The sequence below is a fragment of the Rhamphochromis longiceps genome, linkage group LG13 (assembly GCF_057381845.1).
Source record: "Rhamphochromis longiceps isolate RC_006_pf linkage group LG13, R_longiceps_female_GT1.1, whole genome shotgun sequence".
Lineage (NCBI taxonomy): Eukaryota > Metazoa > Chordata > Actinopteri > Cichliformes > Cichlidae > Rhamphochromis > Rhamphochromis longiceps.
Genome location: NC_140569.1, coordinates 19,870,846 through 19,887,170, shown reverse-complemented (window position 1 = coordinate 19,887,170; position 16,325 = coordinate 19,870,846). Strand labels below are relative to the sequence as shown.

Genomic DNA, 16,325 nt, shown 5'->3' with positions numbered 1-16,325 from the left:
CCCAGACCTTTCCCTGCCTGCCTGTCATCCCGTGGACGAGTGAGTGGATGGTGTTTCCCCAGTGTGGGGAGTGAAGAGAGAGAGCCTTTGGAGGACGTCAGATTCCCGTCTTTTCCCTCACATACCCCGGAACCCTGGACCCCCCCCTCCCCTCCCTCCAGCACTTTGTAAATAGCATCACCTGGTGTCGTTGTGTAAATAAAATCTGTAAATCCTGTAAGGAGTCCCGGTCTGCGCCTGAGTCCGTTAACTGAAACCTGACAGACAGATATGTTGATTTAGGTCATCTATGAATAATTTCTAATCAAAATTGAGATACCTTTTGCACAACACAGCTCTGTTGGCATTTAAGCTTCAGTAGCCAATGTTATTTTTCATATTGTATCAAATGAGTTCTGAAAATGCTGTTTATCCACTTGATTTCACTGAAGAGCTTTTTGTGTATATCGATCAAGAACCTTATGTGTAAAGTCAAGTGATGCACATGAATACGTGACTGGTTTTTCAGTATCAGGAGTCCTAATACATGAAAAAAAAATTACATTACATTAATGTACAATGTCAGTTAACTGTTGGCTCTAAGATGGCAGCATCCTTTTCTCTCTTTCTCTCTAAGTGACAGCAAGTTTTGAACAAGCAAAGCGAATATATGATGGCTGTTCTGAAGCACTTTGATCTTCAGAATAAACGGTTGAACGTAGGCTGTGTCAGAGTGAAATGGTATATAAGCACTCGACTGGCAGAGTCTGCACAGGCATGTGAATGCTAACCTGCAAGGAATGAAGGCATCTGAGTTCAGCACTGCTCACTTGAGCCATACTAGAAAGAAACTGTCACGCATCTCAGCACCATTTGAAATATGACTTGATTATCCTAGAATGTGATGTGGTTCAGATCTTGCAAGCATCTAAAAATCTTTGTCCATAAAGCTGTGCTATCAGAGTTTTTTTTTCTCAATTTAATTAACATTTAGACTAAAAACTACGAACTTTCAGTAAGTTCTTAAAAATTACTTGCTTAGATCCAAAGATTTTCACAAACAAACGAGATGCTAGATGGGAAAGGGAATTCGAGCTGCATCAAACACTGAATCACTGCAATCAACAAGTAACAAAAGACTGACATTTTGACACAGAATAGGGGTCACCACCTCTGCCATTTAACGCTCACGCTCACAGACAGAGCCAATGATGCTGACCTGTTGTGCATACAAGTGAGATCTGAACTCGGAAAAGACTTTAAGCACCCGTCAACACACTGGTGATACTTTATGTGCCCAAAATGTAAAGACAACATGCTAAAATCAAGAAACAGATTGCAGAGACTAAGATATTAAAGTAAAAAAAAAAAAACCAAAAAGCTATATTGAGATGAAGAGATGAAGATCATCTGATGACACCAAGGTTTTTTAAGTGTGCTGGAATGATTTAGAACAGCACCTTCCTTCGTGAAGGATAATTGAATCTGATCAGCAGGTTGATGCATATTTGATTGTGTGCTGCAGCGTGATGTTGCTTGCATTGATAGCAAGGTGACACTTGCACAGTAATGACAAAATAATGACATCCGTCAGCCCCGTTTTTCTTCTCACCTGGTTGTGCATTTACGGTGCAAAGTAAATATAGCTGCAGTCATGGCACTTGGTACAAGTAAGCATAAACCAAATTTTTAAAGGAAGATCATTTAAAATGCAGCTTTTCAAACAGTTTGACAAATATCACCAAACACACAAAGTTTTCCGTACACTTTGACACAAACTCTGTCTGCTAGCTTCATAAATACACAGTTGTTATATTTTCCAGGGAGAGAAAAAAAGATGCAAGAAAGTTTGAGAGATTTTCATAGGTACGGACTGCTCAATTATGCCCTTAGTGATGGCTTAATACATTTTTAGTTTTTAGATCCGATGGATCTATGTGCAGCGTGTTGTTGAATTATGTTTCTGTAAAACATCTTGCATAACAAATGAAGTATACTAACTGTGGCAGGATGTGGTCTGCGGTTCCGCTGCAGAGGGGTGGTGCAAGCTGAGCCCAATATACTAATCATGCTCTCCTTACTTCAGTGATGCCGAGACCACGAGCTAGGCAGTGTGTGTGTGTGTGTGTGTGTGGGGGGGGATTATTTGAGCAGCTTTGAGAGCAAATCATCAGAAGTTTCACTGGCAATACTAAATGCTCTGACTACACTAACATTGTTATTTAAATACTATATCAGGCAGTTTGACGTACTGTTGTAAGGTTTACAGTAATGGTGCAGGGCAGGCTGTGGCGTTCAATGTTAGATTACATCAAGGCTAGAAAACATCCGCTTATGTTTAAAGTGATGATGCTGAATAGATTCACTTACTGAATTCCACTTTTCATACTACCTTATGTCTAGAGGTTAGAAATCAGCCATGATAGCTTGTGAAACATCTGCTCACATTTTGTTGATTTCAGTTAAATCCAAAAACAGGAGTGAGTATCGGGGAAGCAGCTGACGTGATACAAATTGTGATTGAGTAAGCTGATTGCTTACTGGTTTCTGAAGTCAGGCTTTAAAGGTAAATGACTGCATTTTACCTGCTGTCATACTGTCTCTTACTGTTTTTGGAGCCAGAAGTGAACTACAAATAAAGAAACTGCAATTTTCAGTGCCAACTCTGATGACAAGTCCAATTTTTATTTCTTTATAAAAAGTATGATTAATAGATCATTTTTAGAACTTTGCTTACACTGAAATGTCTGTTTATGGCCACGATAGAAGACTAACATTCAATATCATAATTTTTAAGAAAATATTGACAGATTACAGGCCTTCTTATTACTCTCTGGTCTAAACCCAAAATAAAATGCTAAAATCAGTTTAAAATTATATGCAGTATCTCCCACTTTATCTGTAATGTTTTGTAAATGAAATATTTGAACAATTACTGTTACTGAAATTACTGCACCACAAAATAAGAGTTTAAAAATGAAGAAATGGAAGATCCTACAGTTTTAGTGTTTACATTGTGTCACGGTCCGGGGCAGCGGCCGTGTGGAGAGCGGAAGGAGGACTCAAAACGCAGCACTTATTCAGGTGTGAGGGTGATTTATTGATAATATCCAATATAAAGTGGGGATGGTAAAACAGAACTAAGGATGAACTAACTGGGAGAAACTACACAAAGAAATAGCAAACCTGAGCATGAAGGGAGAACAGCAGGGAGAGCACGCAGGGGATTACACCAGGTATGAACACAGACGACGCGACGAGGAGCAGAGGAAATCACACACTATAAGTACACAGAGAGACACTGGGAAATCACACACAGGTGGGGGAAACAGCTGGACCTGATTAACCTGACGAGACAGGGGAACACTAACACCAGGGACCAACAGAGGGAGCACAAACCCAGAACCCAGTGTCTAAAATCCCAAACACAAACCATCCCAAAACAGCCATGAATAATAATGAAAGTAATAACAATAAAGAACATAAACATAAAGTCACTGAGTCATGGTCGCAGGACCATGACACATTGTGAGGAAGCAAAATGAAATAAAATATTATCTTTTACTATACAGGAGAAATATCCTTGTGAAAATCAATCTATGTTTGTAGTAGTTGCAAATAATCTTCTCATGACCTCTGACAGTAAATTCAGCTTAAATTATATACCTATAGACTCCATTTATTACTTCTAGGCTGACTTATTGTAATTTATTATTATCAGGATGTCCTAAAAACTCCCCAAAAAGCCATCAGCTGTTCCAAAATGCTGCAGTGAGAGTACAGACAGGAACTAAACGGAGAGCCAAATCAATGACGGAACCAATGAAGAGAAGCTATATTGAATTCTCTTCATTGGCTCCTTGTTAAACACAGAATTTAATTTAAAATCCTCTCCCTCACATAGAATATCTTAAATAATCATTCCCCATCTTATCTTAAAGAAATTATCGTACAGTAGCACCCCAAGAGACCACTTAACTCTTGAACTGCAGACTTACTTACTCCTACTCCTAAGACTCTTAGGGTACTTAAAAGTAGAATGGTAGGCAGAGCCTTCTGCTTCCAGGCACCTCTCCTGTGAACCAGCTCCCAGTTTGGATTCAATTGAAGTTGTGGAAAAATACATGTAGAATTTATTTAGAATCTCCATCTAAAAGATGATGAAAACTAAAAACTGAGGAAACAGCTTTGCACCAGGCTTTCCCCCATTTCAGGAGCACCCCTGTCAATATACCTACTATGGCCTGCTCAATAAACAACCTAATATAAAATGACTCGAGAGGCGCTAAAACTCATGTCTGCATAGTCAGAAGCACCTCCCAATTCAGGAAATTAAATACTGAGCACAAAATTAGCTTACAGCAGAGCTCAATCCAGCATTCAAAAGACAATAATAAAGAAACAGTGGGAAAACAAATTTAATTTCATTAAGAGAGTGGGCCTGCTTTACATTTGCTTACAATCAAAACGTCCTTCAAACATCAGACAAAACTCCCCCTGACATCCCCCAGGACCACGACGATAAAAAGAGTCCTAAAGGACCGGGACCTGGTTTGGGATTTGCTGGATTCAAACTAGACTGGAGCCGAGGAGAGGTAAGAAATAAATAAACTACAAACAACAGATCAAAAACAAATCCTAAAACTATTATTTAGTTTAGCTGCAACACAGCAAGGTTACAAGAACTGAGTGTTGTGTTGAGAAGTCTCAGGCTTCCCTTTGATGAGGTTAAACAACAATAACCTGAACTGTGGATTATTTGGGATTCTTTTTATATTTAGAATGAGAACAAATGATCCAGTTGACAGCCCAATTAAGGTTTTTTAAATCAAAATTAACATAGCACTATGATGCTGTGATGCCTAGGAACTATAAAAAGGACTAATGCACATTATACCATAGATTTATAAATATCAATATAACCCAAACAGCTGATAATGTTTGTCCTGAAAACTCCCAGTAACCTACTTGCAGAAACTCACACGTAGATAATAAGTGCATGGAAGCTGAAGCAAAGATAATGAGCGGCTTTTAAAAAAAAAAATATTGCTACATATAGCAAGCCAGAATCACTCAGGTGGAACTGGAACCAATGTACTGCTAAAAGCTATTAAGTAATGGACAAGAGGTGATCAGAAAAACACTCGAGCTGGATAATATTTCCTTGTTTCAGCTGGATAGCTGTGCATACGATTATTGAGTTGAATTGTTGCAGGCTCTGTGTGGTAATTAGTTAGTTAGTTCAAACAGTTTCTACTGTTGTTATAGTAAAAAAAATAGTATGGAGGACTGCTTCTTTTTTTTAAAAGAGCTTGTGATCAATTATTCTTAAACAAAAAAGACATAAATGTCAAATAGTCCTGTAAAATTTAACATGCATGTTTAAATTCTTGTTTGAACTTTCGCCAAGCATTTACTGATTAGAGCATCACACAGGAGATAGTACTGTTTCACAGGACATTTGCTGCTCTACTTTTTATATAACAGTATGATTTATTATACAAGTACACAGATTTGTGTGGTTCAAGTTAATGTATAAAATATGCTGATTGATTTTCCAAAGAAGGTTATCTCTTTAGTCAGCAAGTCAGATCTGAGATGTTGGCGCGCGCGCGCGCACACACACACACGCACACACACACACGCACACACACACACGCGCACACACACGCGCACACACACACACACACACACACACACATATTTATACAGCACTTTTATTCTTTGTCTAACATTTACACACACACACACACACACACACACACACACACACACACACACACACACACACACACACACACACACACACACACACACTGCAGTGGATCAGCATCAAGGGAAATTTGGGTTTCAGCATCTTGCCCAAGGATCCTTCAACATGCATTCTACAGGATCCGGGGATTGAATCACCGACCTTCCGATTAGTAGATGACCCACTCTACCTCCCACGGCCACCCCTGCAGCTGCCTGTGGGTGTCTTCCACAGCAGCAGATGTGCATGCCTACTTCAAAGATCTCTCCTCTCAATGCAGTCATAATAAGTTTACATATAAGTTTATCATTAAAGGCAAAAAAAGGGCCCGCATCTGCTTCTGATATACGTTGCTGGCGGATGGCAAATAATATACCCGCTGCCCTTTATAGGGCACATTGCCAAAAAATGAAAACAAGTAGAGTGCGTTTAAAAGAAAATCTAATCTCTTATAATGTGTTTTCAGCAGACATTTAAAAACAGACTATTGATTTTGTTGACCTAATGAGTGAGGAAGTGCCATTCCAAAGTTTATGCACTAAATGTTAAAAAGCTTCATCATTTGTGGATTTAAAGAAAAAGCGTGGACCAGTTAAGACCAGGGTTGGACTGGGACAAAAATCGGCCTGGGCATTTTGACTAGAGACCCACCAGGTATTACAGGAAAAGCCATAAAGCCTTTGAATGAAAACAGACACTGTTGTGACAGTGATGTACACTGTCTTGTTGGTATATGTATGATTTCTATACATTTTACATCAGATAAAAACTTTGGTTGTCAGATTCAGATAATTATTTATTAAAAGCTAGACATTTTAAATGAGAATAAGAAAGAAAAGTATTTCTTTGTGCCCCCCTTTCCCTGTTAATGCACTACCTGGCCCCTGGGAAAACTTTGCTAGACCCGCCCCTGCACAGTTACCAGCTTTCAGCTACTACAGTTCATAACTTCCCTTCAACTCATTCATGTCACCTAAAAGGTAAACCTGTTTCTCCATCACCTGTTCAGCTCTGATGATTCAGTAAGGACATCTCCTGGTTTCATCTTCATGTTTCCCTCTCACCAGATAACCAAACCGATATCAAGACCAGCAGCTTTTACAGCTGTGGCTCCAGCAAACATCAGCTGATAGTAGAAATTAATATTAAATAAATTCTAACAACAGCTGATCAAGCTTAAATGTGCTGCTGTTGTTTAGCGCGACATCCGCTGGTTTCCTCTTTCTGGCGCAAAGTGGGAGACAAACAAACAAGACAGCAATCCCGATCAGCTGATCATTGATCAGTTTCATGATTGAAGTAGCAACAGGCGAGAGAGGGGCAGAGAATGAGAGAAGAAGAGCCAGCTGACAGCGTAACGACACAATAACTTTCTCTGAAGGAGGGACCATTCCATTTTTTTTAAGGAGCAGTTGGCAACTCTACTAACTAACCTTATGAATAAAATAAAGTTCACTATCAGTAACATCATAGCACCCACCCAGCTGTATAGAAACTCAGTCATGTTGGCTACTATGCAGTACGAGTTATTGTAACTTACTGTAAAAAATCAGCACAGCGAAAATAAACTCCACCTAAACTTGGTTTATATCTGACCCAGATAGACTGCAGGTCATAACTTCTTACCTGATGTTCAGTTCACCTGACACTCGGACTGCCGCCTCGGGTCTCTCCTCCTCCTGCCTCCCCTTTCCCTCATCCACCTGCTGGCCTCTGTGAAAGCTCCGCCATAGAAACCACCACCAAACAACTGAGTTATTTTTACACATCGGTCAGCATCGGGCCCGCCCACCGATGGCCAGTCCAGCTATGGTAAAAACCAACTGAAGTTTGCAATGAAATAAAGAGACAATTAAAGTGTGATTAACTGGCTGTATCACTAGTTACAGTGGGGCAAAAAAGTATTTAGTCAGCCACCGATTGTGCAAGTTCCCCCACTTAAAATGATGACAGAGGTCAGTAATTTGCACCAGAGGTACACTTCAACTGTGAGAGACAGAATGTGAAAAAAAAATCCATGAATCCACATGGTAGGATTTGTAAAGAATTTATACGTAAATTATGGTGGAAAATAAGTATTTGGTCACCTCAAACAAGGAAAATCTCTGGCTCTCACAGACCTGTAACGTCTTCTGTAAGAAGCTTTTGTGTCCCCCACTCGTTACCTGTATGAATGGCACCTGTTTGAACTCATCATCTGTATAAAAGACACCTGTCCACTGCCTCAAACAGTCAGACTCCAAACTCCGCCATGGCCAAGACCAAAGAGCTTTCGAAGGACACCAGGAAAAGTATTGTAGACCTGCACCAGACTGGGAAGAGTGAATCTACAATAGGCAAGCAGCTTGGTGTGAAAAAATCAACTGTGGGAGCAATCATCAGAAAATGGAAGACATACAAGACCACTGATAATCTCCCTCGATCTGGGGCTCCACGCAAGATCTCATCCCGTGGGGTCAAAATGATCATGAGAACGGTGAGCAAAGATCCCAGAACCACACGGGGGGACCTGGTGAATGACCTGCAGAGAGCTGGGACCAAAGTAACAAAGGTCACCATCAGTAACACACTACAACGGCAGGGAATCAAATCCCGCAGTGCCAGACGTGTTCCGCTGCTGAAGCCAGTGCATGTCCAGGCCCGTCTGAAGTTTGCCAGAGAGCACATGGATGATACAGCAGAGGATTGGGAGAATGTCATGTGGTCAGATGAAACCAAAGTAGAACTTTTTGGTATAAACTCAACTCGTCGTGTTTGGAGGAAGAAGAATACTGAGTTGCATCCCAAGAACACCATACCTACTGTGAAGCATGGGGGTGGAAACATCATGCTATGGGGCTGTTTTTCTGCCAAGGGGACAGGACGACTGATCCGTGTTAAGGACAGAATGAATGGGGCCATGTATCGTGAGATTTTGAGCCAAAACCTCCTTCCATCAGTGAGAACTTTGAAGATGAAACGAGGCTGGGTTTTCCAACATGACAATGATCCAAAACACACCACCCGGGCAACAAAGGAGTGGCTCCGTAAGAAGCATTTGAAAGTCCTGGAGTGGCCTAGCCAGTCTCCAGACCTCAACCCCATAGAAAATCTGTGGCGGGAGTTGAAAGTCCGTGTTGCTCGGCGACAGCCCCAAAGCATCACTGCTCTCGAGAAGATCTGCATGGAGGAATGGGCCAAAATACCAGCTACTGTGTGTGCAAACCTGGTAAAGACCTATAGTAAACGTTTGACCTCTGTTATTGCCAACAAAGGTTATGTTACAAAGTATTGAGTTGTATTTTTGTTATTGACCAAATACTTATTTGCCACCCTGATTTACGAATAAATTCTTTACAAATCCTACCATGTGGATTCATGGATTTTTTTTCACATTCTGTCTCTCACAGTTGAAGTGTACCTCTGGTGCAAATTACTGACCTCTGTCATCATTTTAGGTGGGGGAACTTGCACAATCGGTGGCTGACTAAATACTTTTTTGCCCCACTGTACCTACTCTACACTTACTTGATGCTTTGTTAGGAAGACCTTGGTAGTTTTGGAGTTTTAGAGAACGGTCTTATTTCTTCATTGAATACATTTAACAAGGTGATGGAAACATTTCTCAGAGATTTTGGTCATGACATGGTTACATTACAGTTACTGCAGATTCTTTGGCCTCACATCCATGCTGTGAAGAGCTCCTTCCATCATATACCTAAGGCAGTGTTTCCCAACCACTGTGGAGTGGAACATAGGTGTTCTGTGAGAAATGATCAGGTGTGCCTCGGAAGATTATCTGGTTCCACCTGATTGGTACTCTGAGCAATTGACTTTGTGCACGTTAGCATATGCTACTTCCGGTGCGGAAACTCCTGTGGGGAACTTTGTTTCCGGTGTCCTATTCACGCCCTGTTTATGGTCCAAAACAAGTTAAGCAAATGAATGAATCAAGCGGCAATTTACATTTCTATAGATGTCTTGGGCATTTACCCAATATATCTGTAAATGATGTTCATCAACTTGTCGATATTTTTTCCCCCGCGCCTCAGAGCAAAAGAGAAAAGGGATTCAAATATTATATTTCTCAGCTGTCCCTCATTTATCGCGGGTGTTATGTTCTAAAAATAACCAGCGATAGGTGAAATCAAGTAGCCAATTAAATTTTTTGACGGTGCAAAACGTTTCGTGGACATCGTGGACATACAGTACTGCACTTCAGAGTCACACTGCTAGCGATCGATGCAGCGATTCTGTACTGTACATGAGAGACGTCACGGAGGAGATTGTCTGCAGCGATCAGGACGCAGGACACAATGTGACGTAAAAAAAACGTGCAAACTTGCACTAAAAAAATCTGTGAAACAGCGAGTTGAAAGGTGAACCGCGTTATTAGCGAGGGACCACTGTAATTTTGAAGGTAAGTCACAACATACCCTTCGTAAATACTAATGTATAGAAACCCTTACCAACAATCATTCATTTTTTGTGTGGCTTTTTTCACGGTTTGTTAACATGCTGTGTGGGTGTGTACTTGACTAGCTGATATCGACATAACGGAGGAAACATCTGGTTTGACTATTCTTCACCTGTAGTTTGAATGCTGAACATTTGCCTGTTTAAATCATAAGACCAGTCAGTATACAGAGATGTGCTTCTGAATGTGGACGATGTGTCTTCTGCTGCAGTGATGCAGTTCTGTGTTGCTTGTGTTGAGTGATGTAAACAACTGATCGATCTAAACTCTTTAAACGTCAAAATTGATCATTAGATTTTTTATGACACAACAGTGGTGAGTGTTCCCACCTTCTGCTCTTTGTAACTTAACGCGATCTTTCCGTTTTCGAGTTTTGGACATGATTTTGGAGTATATTTTCGCAGTAGCGATTGACCGCAAAGTAAAGCTACCGGAAATGTACAACCCCACATCCGGTCTCAAACCAGGAAGCTAGCATTTTCTCGTGCACAGGGTCAATTAGCGTGAGTAACATGCAGAACAATTACATTCTCTTCCACTAGAGGGCAGTACAACTGCCTGCTCTAATTAAATGGGTTGCCAACTGCCAGTAAAACAGAAGAAGGCAAAGAAGAAAGAACATCGTGTAAAAGCAATAGAAAAATATTTGAAAAGAAAATTAGTCAATCTGACCTGGTTCCTGGAGAAATTCCGACCCATATTAAGACCCTAGCGTGAGTAGTGGTCAGAAGAAGAAAAAACGTGTACTGTGGACAAACTGAGCCAATTCTGCTATACCTGATGTGCAGGTAAAAATGATCAATATGCTTTTTGTGATATTTTTGTTTTGTGTGCCGTGTGATTTTTCTAATGTGAAATATGGTTTTCACATTAGAAAACCATATTTCAGTGAAACACTGCCCTAAGGTGCTCTGTTGGATTGAGCTCGGGTGACTGTGGAGGCCATTTGAGTACAGTGAGCTCACTGTCATGTTTAAGAAACCAGTTTGAGTGGGATTTGAGCTTTGTGGCAATGTACTTTATCCTGCTGGAAGCAGCCATTAAAAGATGGGTATACTGAGGTCATAACAATGCTTAAGAAGGCTGTGGTGTTTAAACTACACTCATAAGGGGACCAAAGCGAGTCACGATAATATCCCTCACACAAGTACAACACCAGTAGCCTGATCCAGTGATTCAAGACAGGATCATGTTGTTTCATGTTGCTCATGCTAAATTCTCACCATACGAATGTTGCAGCAGAAATTATGACTCATCAGAGCAGGCCACATTTTTCCAGTCTTCTATTGTCTAATCTAGATGAGCCTGTGTGAATCACAGCCTCAGTTTCCCATTCTTTGTTGACAGGAGTGGCGTCCAGTGTGGAATTTGGCTGCTGTAGCCCAGCACCAGAATTCAAGGTTTGAGATCTTATGTGTTTAGTGATCCAGTTTGGTATACCTTAGTTCTAAAGAATGGTTATTCGAGTTTATGTTACCTTTCTATCATCTCAAGGCAGTTTGGTCATTTTCCTCTGACCTCTGAATGAATAACGCAACCAGAGGGATGGTTTTCTGCCCAGTAGATCAGCAGTTTCTGAAATATTCAAACCAGTCCTTCTGGCAAAAACAACCATGTGTCACATTCAAAGCCACTTAAATTACCCTTCTTCCCCATTCTGATGCTCAGTTTGAACTTCAGTAGGTCGTCTTGACCGTGTCAACATGAGGAGGAGCGCACTGAGTTGCTGCCATATGTCTGCCTCATTGTATTGTTGTGTTAACAAGAAGTTGAGCAGGGTAAGTAGCCCTAATGCAGGGGTGTCAAATTCAAATACACAGTGGGCCAAAATTCAAAACTGGAACAAAGTTGCGGGCTAACGTTAATATTGATTGAAATATATTTATTCCTCCAGATATGAGAATGAATCTTTTCTTATGGACTCAAACATGTTTCGCTGAAAAACTGAATATGGAACAAGCAAAGCTTAATACTAAAAAAAAAAAAAAATATATATATATATATATATATATATATATTAGCTGGATAATACCAGTAGGCCAACTCTAATAATAATTTGGTATGGCTTCACGGGCCAAATGTAATTAGGCTGCAGGCCAAATTTGGCCCGTGGGCCAGAGTTTGACACCTATGCCCTAATGTTTCTGATGATCTAATGACAATTGCCCGCCCATTATTAGTTGGAATTTTAGCTAATGTTTCAGTGCCTATGGGGTAAAATGTTGGCATGGGAAGGGGAGAGCCTTGAACACAAAGTGTACACACTGTGTCCAAGGTTTAAAAGCATAATAATGTTGCAAACATTTTAGCAAAAAGCTTCTTGTAGTTACACATCCATCACATACAGAGCAGATTTATTAGTGGTTTCTCTTTACTTTTTACTCCAAGTTCAGTCTCTGCCAACTCTCTGAGGGAAATATCTGGTGCTTTAGTTGCTTAATGTTATGCTCGCCAGGTGGTCGCTAACATCGTCAGTGAACAGTGAAGTTAATACAGGCAGCAATTTGATGAATCAAAATTTGTACTTACAGCAGCAGGAAAGAAATGCTAAAGAGGATTACACTGAAAGACCCTCTACGAAAAGGAAGACTAAAGTTTTAAATTGAGTACCTACTGTACAATGTGTGCCTGAATCCATTACAGCAGCAAGGCCATTTACTATGAGAACAAATACTTTCAGCTCTAACAAAAATTCCACTGGATTCCTTTTCCCTTATAGGAATAAAAAATGCAACAGTAAATGCTGATTTTATGATTTTTTTTTCTCTTTACTTCTGTCTATGGAAGAGATTCTCCAGGCAGGGGTGACACCTTTGTTGTCACTTCCTGCTGTTCATAGCAGGTAAAACTGCAGCAAGAGAAAACAGCACACAGTGCAGGAAACAAAGAAAGAGAAGCTGCGATGATTTAAAAGATTTGCGCTGTGCTTCCTCATCTAACACTGACAGTTATAATGAGAACCTGTCATCTCTGGCTTTGAAACTCATGGCCATACTGATTAAACACACACGGACCCCTCCAATGTCCTTAATTGCTCTGTTCGGCAAAGAAATGCAAATTTTGCTCATAAACAAAATGACTAATTTGTTTCCTAAATGACTTCCTGCTCTTGAAGTATTTACTAAAACATTGATTACATCAGCAACCAGGTATTGTTAGTAAACCAGTACTATAAAGCACATATTTTTTGTAATCTGAGCTTTAAAAAGCAAATGATAACCCTGCTTATTTCACTTAACATGTTTAATATGAAACTGTTGAACATTAGACTGTGAATAGCTGGCCTGTCTGATTTCTGGAATCGTAACTTATCCACTCATGTATCATTTTCAAAGTGTCTGTTCACTCCATTGTGAGACTAAAAGCATAAAAGGGGAAGTAGACTCTGCACAAGGGTGGAAAGCTGTTTTCTGAAAGCATCTACAAAATTCTCTTGGACAGCATTTCCAGTGGCCCATTTCAAAATGTCATCCACTGTCTGGGGAGTGGGTGTTGCATTAAGGATAATGAAGATGGCAAGAGGGTGAATGCTGTCTTCCTCACTGAAATACCATACAAATTGTTAGATTGATAAATGCTGCCTAAAATGACAGGTAATGTGGCACACCTTCAGCCTTTCAAGCTGGAGTGCAATTCTGCAGTGCGCAGCTGCATCTATGCGGGGGCCCTTTTCCTTGTTACCAAAAAAAAGTCTAAAAATAGCTAGTGGGAACCCTGAGATGAGGCATAGAACACAAGCCTGCACAAAGACAGCTTTCAAAGTTGAAATAGATCAAAGTGCAAGCGGAAAAAGAGCAGGTTATTTTAGTGACTGTGACAATCGAGCTTCAGTAGAGCATAACTAAGACTCCCACACTGACACAAAGAAGGAGGTTCTCAAATGTGTGGTAGCAGCCCGATAAGAAATTTCACAATTAAAAAAAACAGAGCTACAGGTCAGTCTGACTTCTCTTTGCTAAATAGTAAAACTGCCCCTGCTGCTAAACCATTGAGAAAATACACCAGCAACAAAGCAGTCCAATAATGGAATTTCGCAGACAATAGGTCTGCAAAACTTGCAAGTTACGCAAATGCACGGTGTGAAATAATTTATTTTTACTCGATGTATCTTCAAAGAAATCAAAAGGTTACCGATTTTCCAAAATTAACCTCGCTTTCCTGGACTGATTGACGGTTTCTCCTCCTCATTGATGCTTCCACATCAGCAGAGGCGCGACTGCGATTAGTGAACATCACAGAGGGGGGGAATGCGCTTCTAGTTATTGATCGCTCTTGATTTGGATTTTTCTCATACTTCAAGTAATATTTGCGCTGATATTATGGAGAGGTGGGAAAAGTTGCTCGAAGTGTGCTTTTGCTTTATGATTTTTGCAAGTTGTTAAGATGAATGGAGAGAGAGAGAAATGAATGCATTTAAAGGTACGACTCACCAAGCGAGTTCCCAATGAGTGAAACGAAGAATACAATAATGTAAGCCACAATGAGAACCCATTCATACTGCTTGGGGTGTAAATACTCTCTCCAAATGTATCTCAGAAGTTCCTCGTCGTCATCCAAGGTGGGATGCACATGTAACTCCGTGCTGTTGGGTAGATGTCCAGACGATAAGCACTCCTCGCAGTCCACGTTCCCAGTGATGCCAGACATGCTTCCAGGTGTTTTGTGTGCCCGATGAACTGCAGCTGTTGCTTGTGCGTCTGCAGTGACCGCAGGTTGTTTGAGCACACTGCAAACGCGATTCTAAATGCGCTCCGCACGGACCACTCGTCAGAATGACGCTGGTCTCCCTTCTGTCTCCATTCAAAGCCACTGCAGGGTCAAACACCAACACAGCAGATTGCAGCGAGCAACGAGCTCTGAGCTGCAACCCGAATGCCCACTCGCGTAAAAATAGAGAGAAACGGGGTGTTCAGGCATTTCTGCGGGGAGGGGTGCATGAACAAGGTTTGGAAATGAATGGGGTGATTTAAAATGCATCAGCTTAATCTGCCTTTAATTCTGTGCGAAATTCAATTACAAGCATATAAAGGAGGGCACATTGGACGGACGGCTTGAGACCAATTCACGGACACGGTTAACCCCCTTAATCCAACAGTGCACTTGTTTTAAACTAATTGGTTTAACTGGGTCCTGTAGTGCTTGAGCAAATTGTTGTGACTGTGTGAAGGTAATGACTGAATGGTGGGACAAGCCTCAGACTGTGTACCAATTTATTGGGGACATGTTTTCGAATTTTATTTAAAAAACAAAACGAAACAATGACAACAATATAAACTGCTGTTTTTATGTCATTAAGACTCCTTTTTTGTATTTATTTAGTCTTATTTCTCTTTGTCATAAGCTGTGAACAGCTCTGGTGTAAACAAATCATAAATCTGAACATCATTTCAGCATCTTGTTTTTTGGGGGCATATACTGCATACTGTCGCTGGGTTTGTTTAGGCAGCTCTTCTGAGCAAAATATGGTGTTATGATGACGGTATGGAAATCATGATTCCATTCAAAATGAATAGACCAGATTAAATCTGCAAGGCAGTCAAAGCACAACTGCACGGACTCCTGCTGAGAAGTTAAAAATGAATTAAATGGTACATTTGAATTAAAGATGTGAATCTCATGGTGGAGCAGTGCTTAACAAGGCTGCCTTACAGGAAGCTTCAGTACCCTTGATAACATAAGACATATACATCAAGTGAGGGTCCTTTAAAAAGCCTCTGTATGAATCCTCTTCCTCATGGTTTATGTTGACATCATAATATATTTGAATTCAGGATTAGGTTTTGTAAATTGTGCTTTATGTATCTATATGTGCATGCACGTATACATTGTACTGGGCTACTGTGCCTGTGAAGCAAACTGTCCCAAGGGGGCATTGCTACACCACTCTACCCACTACTGAGTTCTGGTTGGCTCCTTGTATGATCTCCCTTTCCCTATTTTGTTTCCCTGTCAGAGTGATCTGTTTTTTTCTTGCAGTTTAAAATCTAATCTAAGATTAATTTAAACTTAGCTTTAAGTGTGTGTGAATATAACGGTTATCTGTCTGTCCGTTAGCCACGTAAACTGTCAGCCTGTCCATTTTATATTCTTCTCAGCCAGTGTCAGCTGAGAGTCTCGGTGGATAAGCGGTTGTGAAAA

The 16,325-nt window shown here is 40.6% G+C and overlaps 1 protein-coding gene across 1 annotated transcript in view; it reads right to left on the bottom strand.

The window, feature by feature from the left end:
• Positions 1 to 14,932, bottom strand: part of hcrtr2 (hypocretin (orexin) receptor 2) — a 37,117-nt gene extending 22,185 nt beyond the window's left edge. The window contains exon 1 of the mRNA XM_085427993.1: positions 14,618 to 14,932. Coding sequence (XP_085284119.1) covers positions 14,618 to 14,834 — 217 coding nt within the window. The 5' untranslated portion in view covers positions 14,835 to 14,932. The remainder of the gene's footprint in view (positions 1 to 14,617) is intronic.
• Positions 14,933 to 16,325: the final 1,393 nt, after the last annotated feature.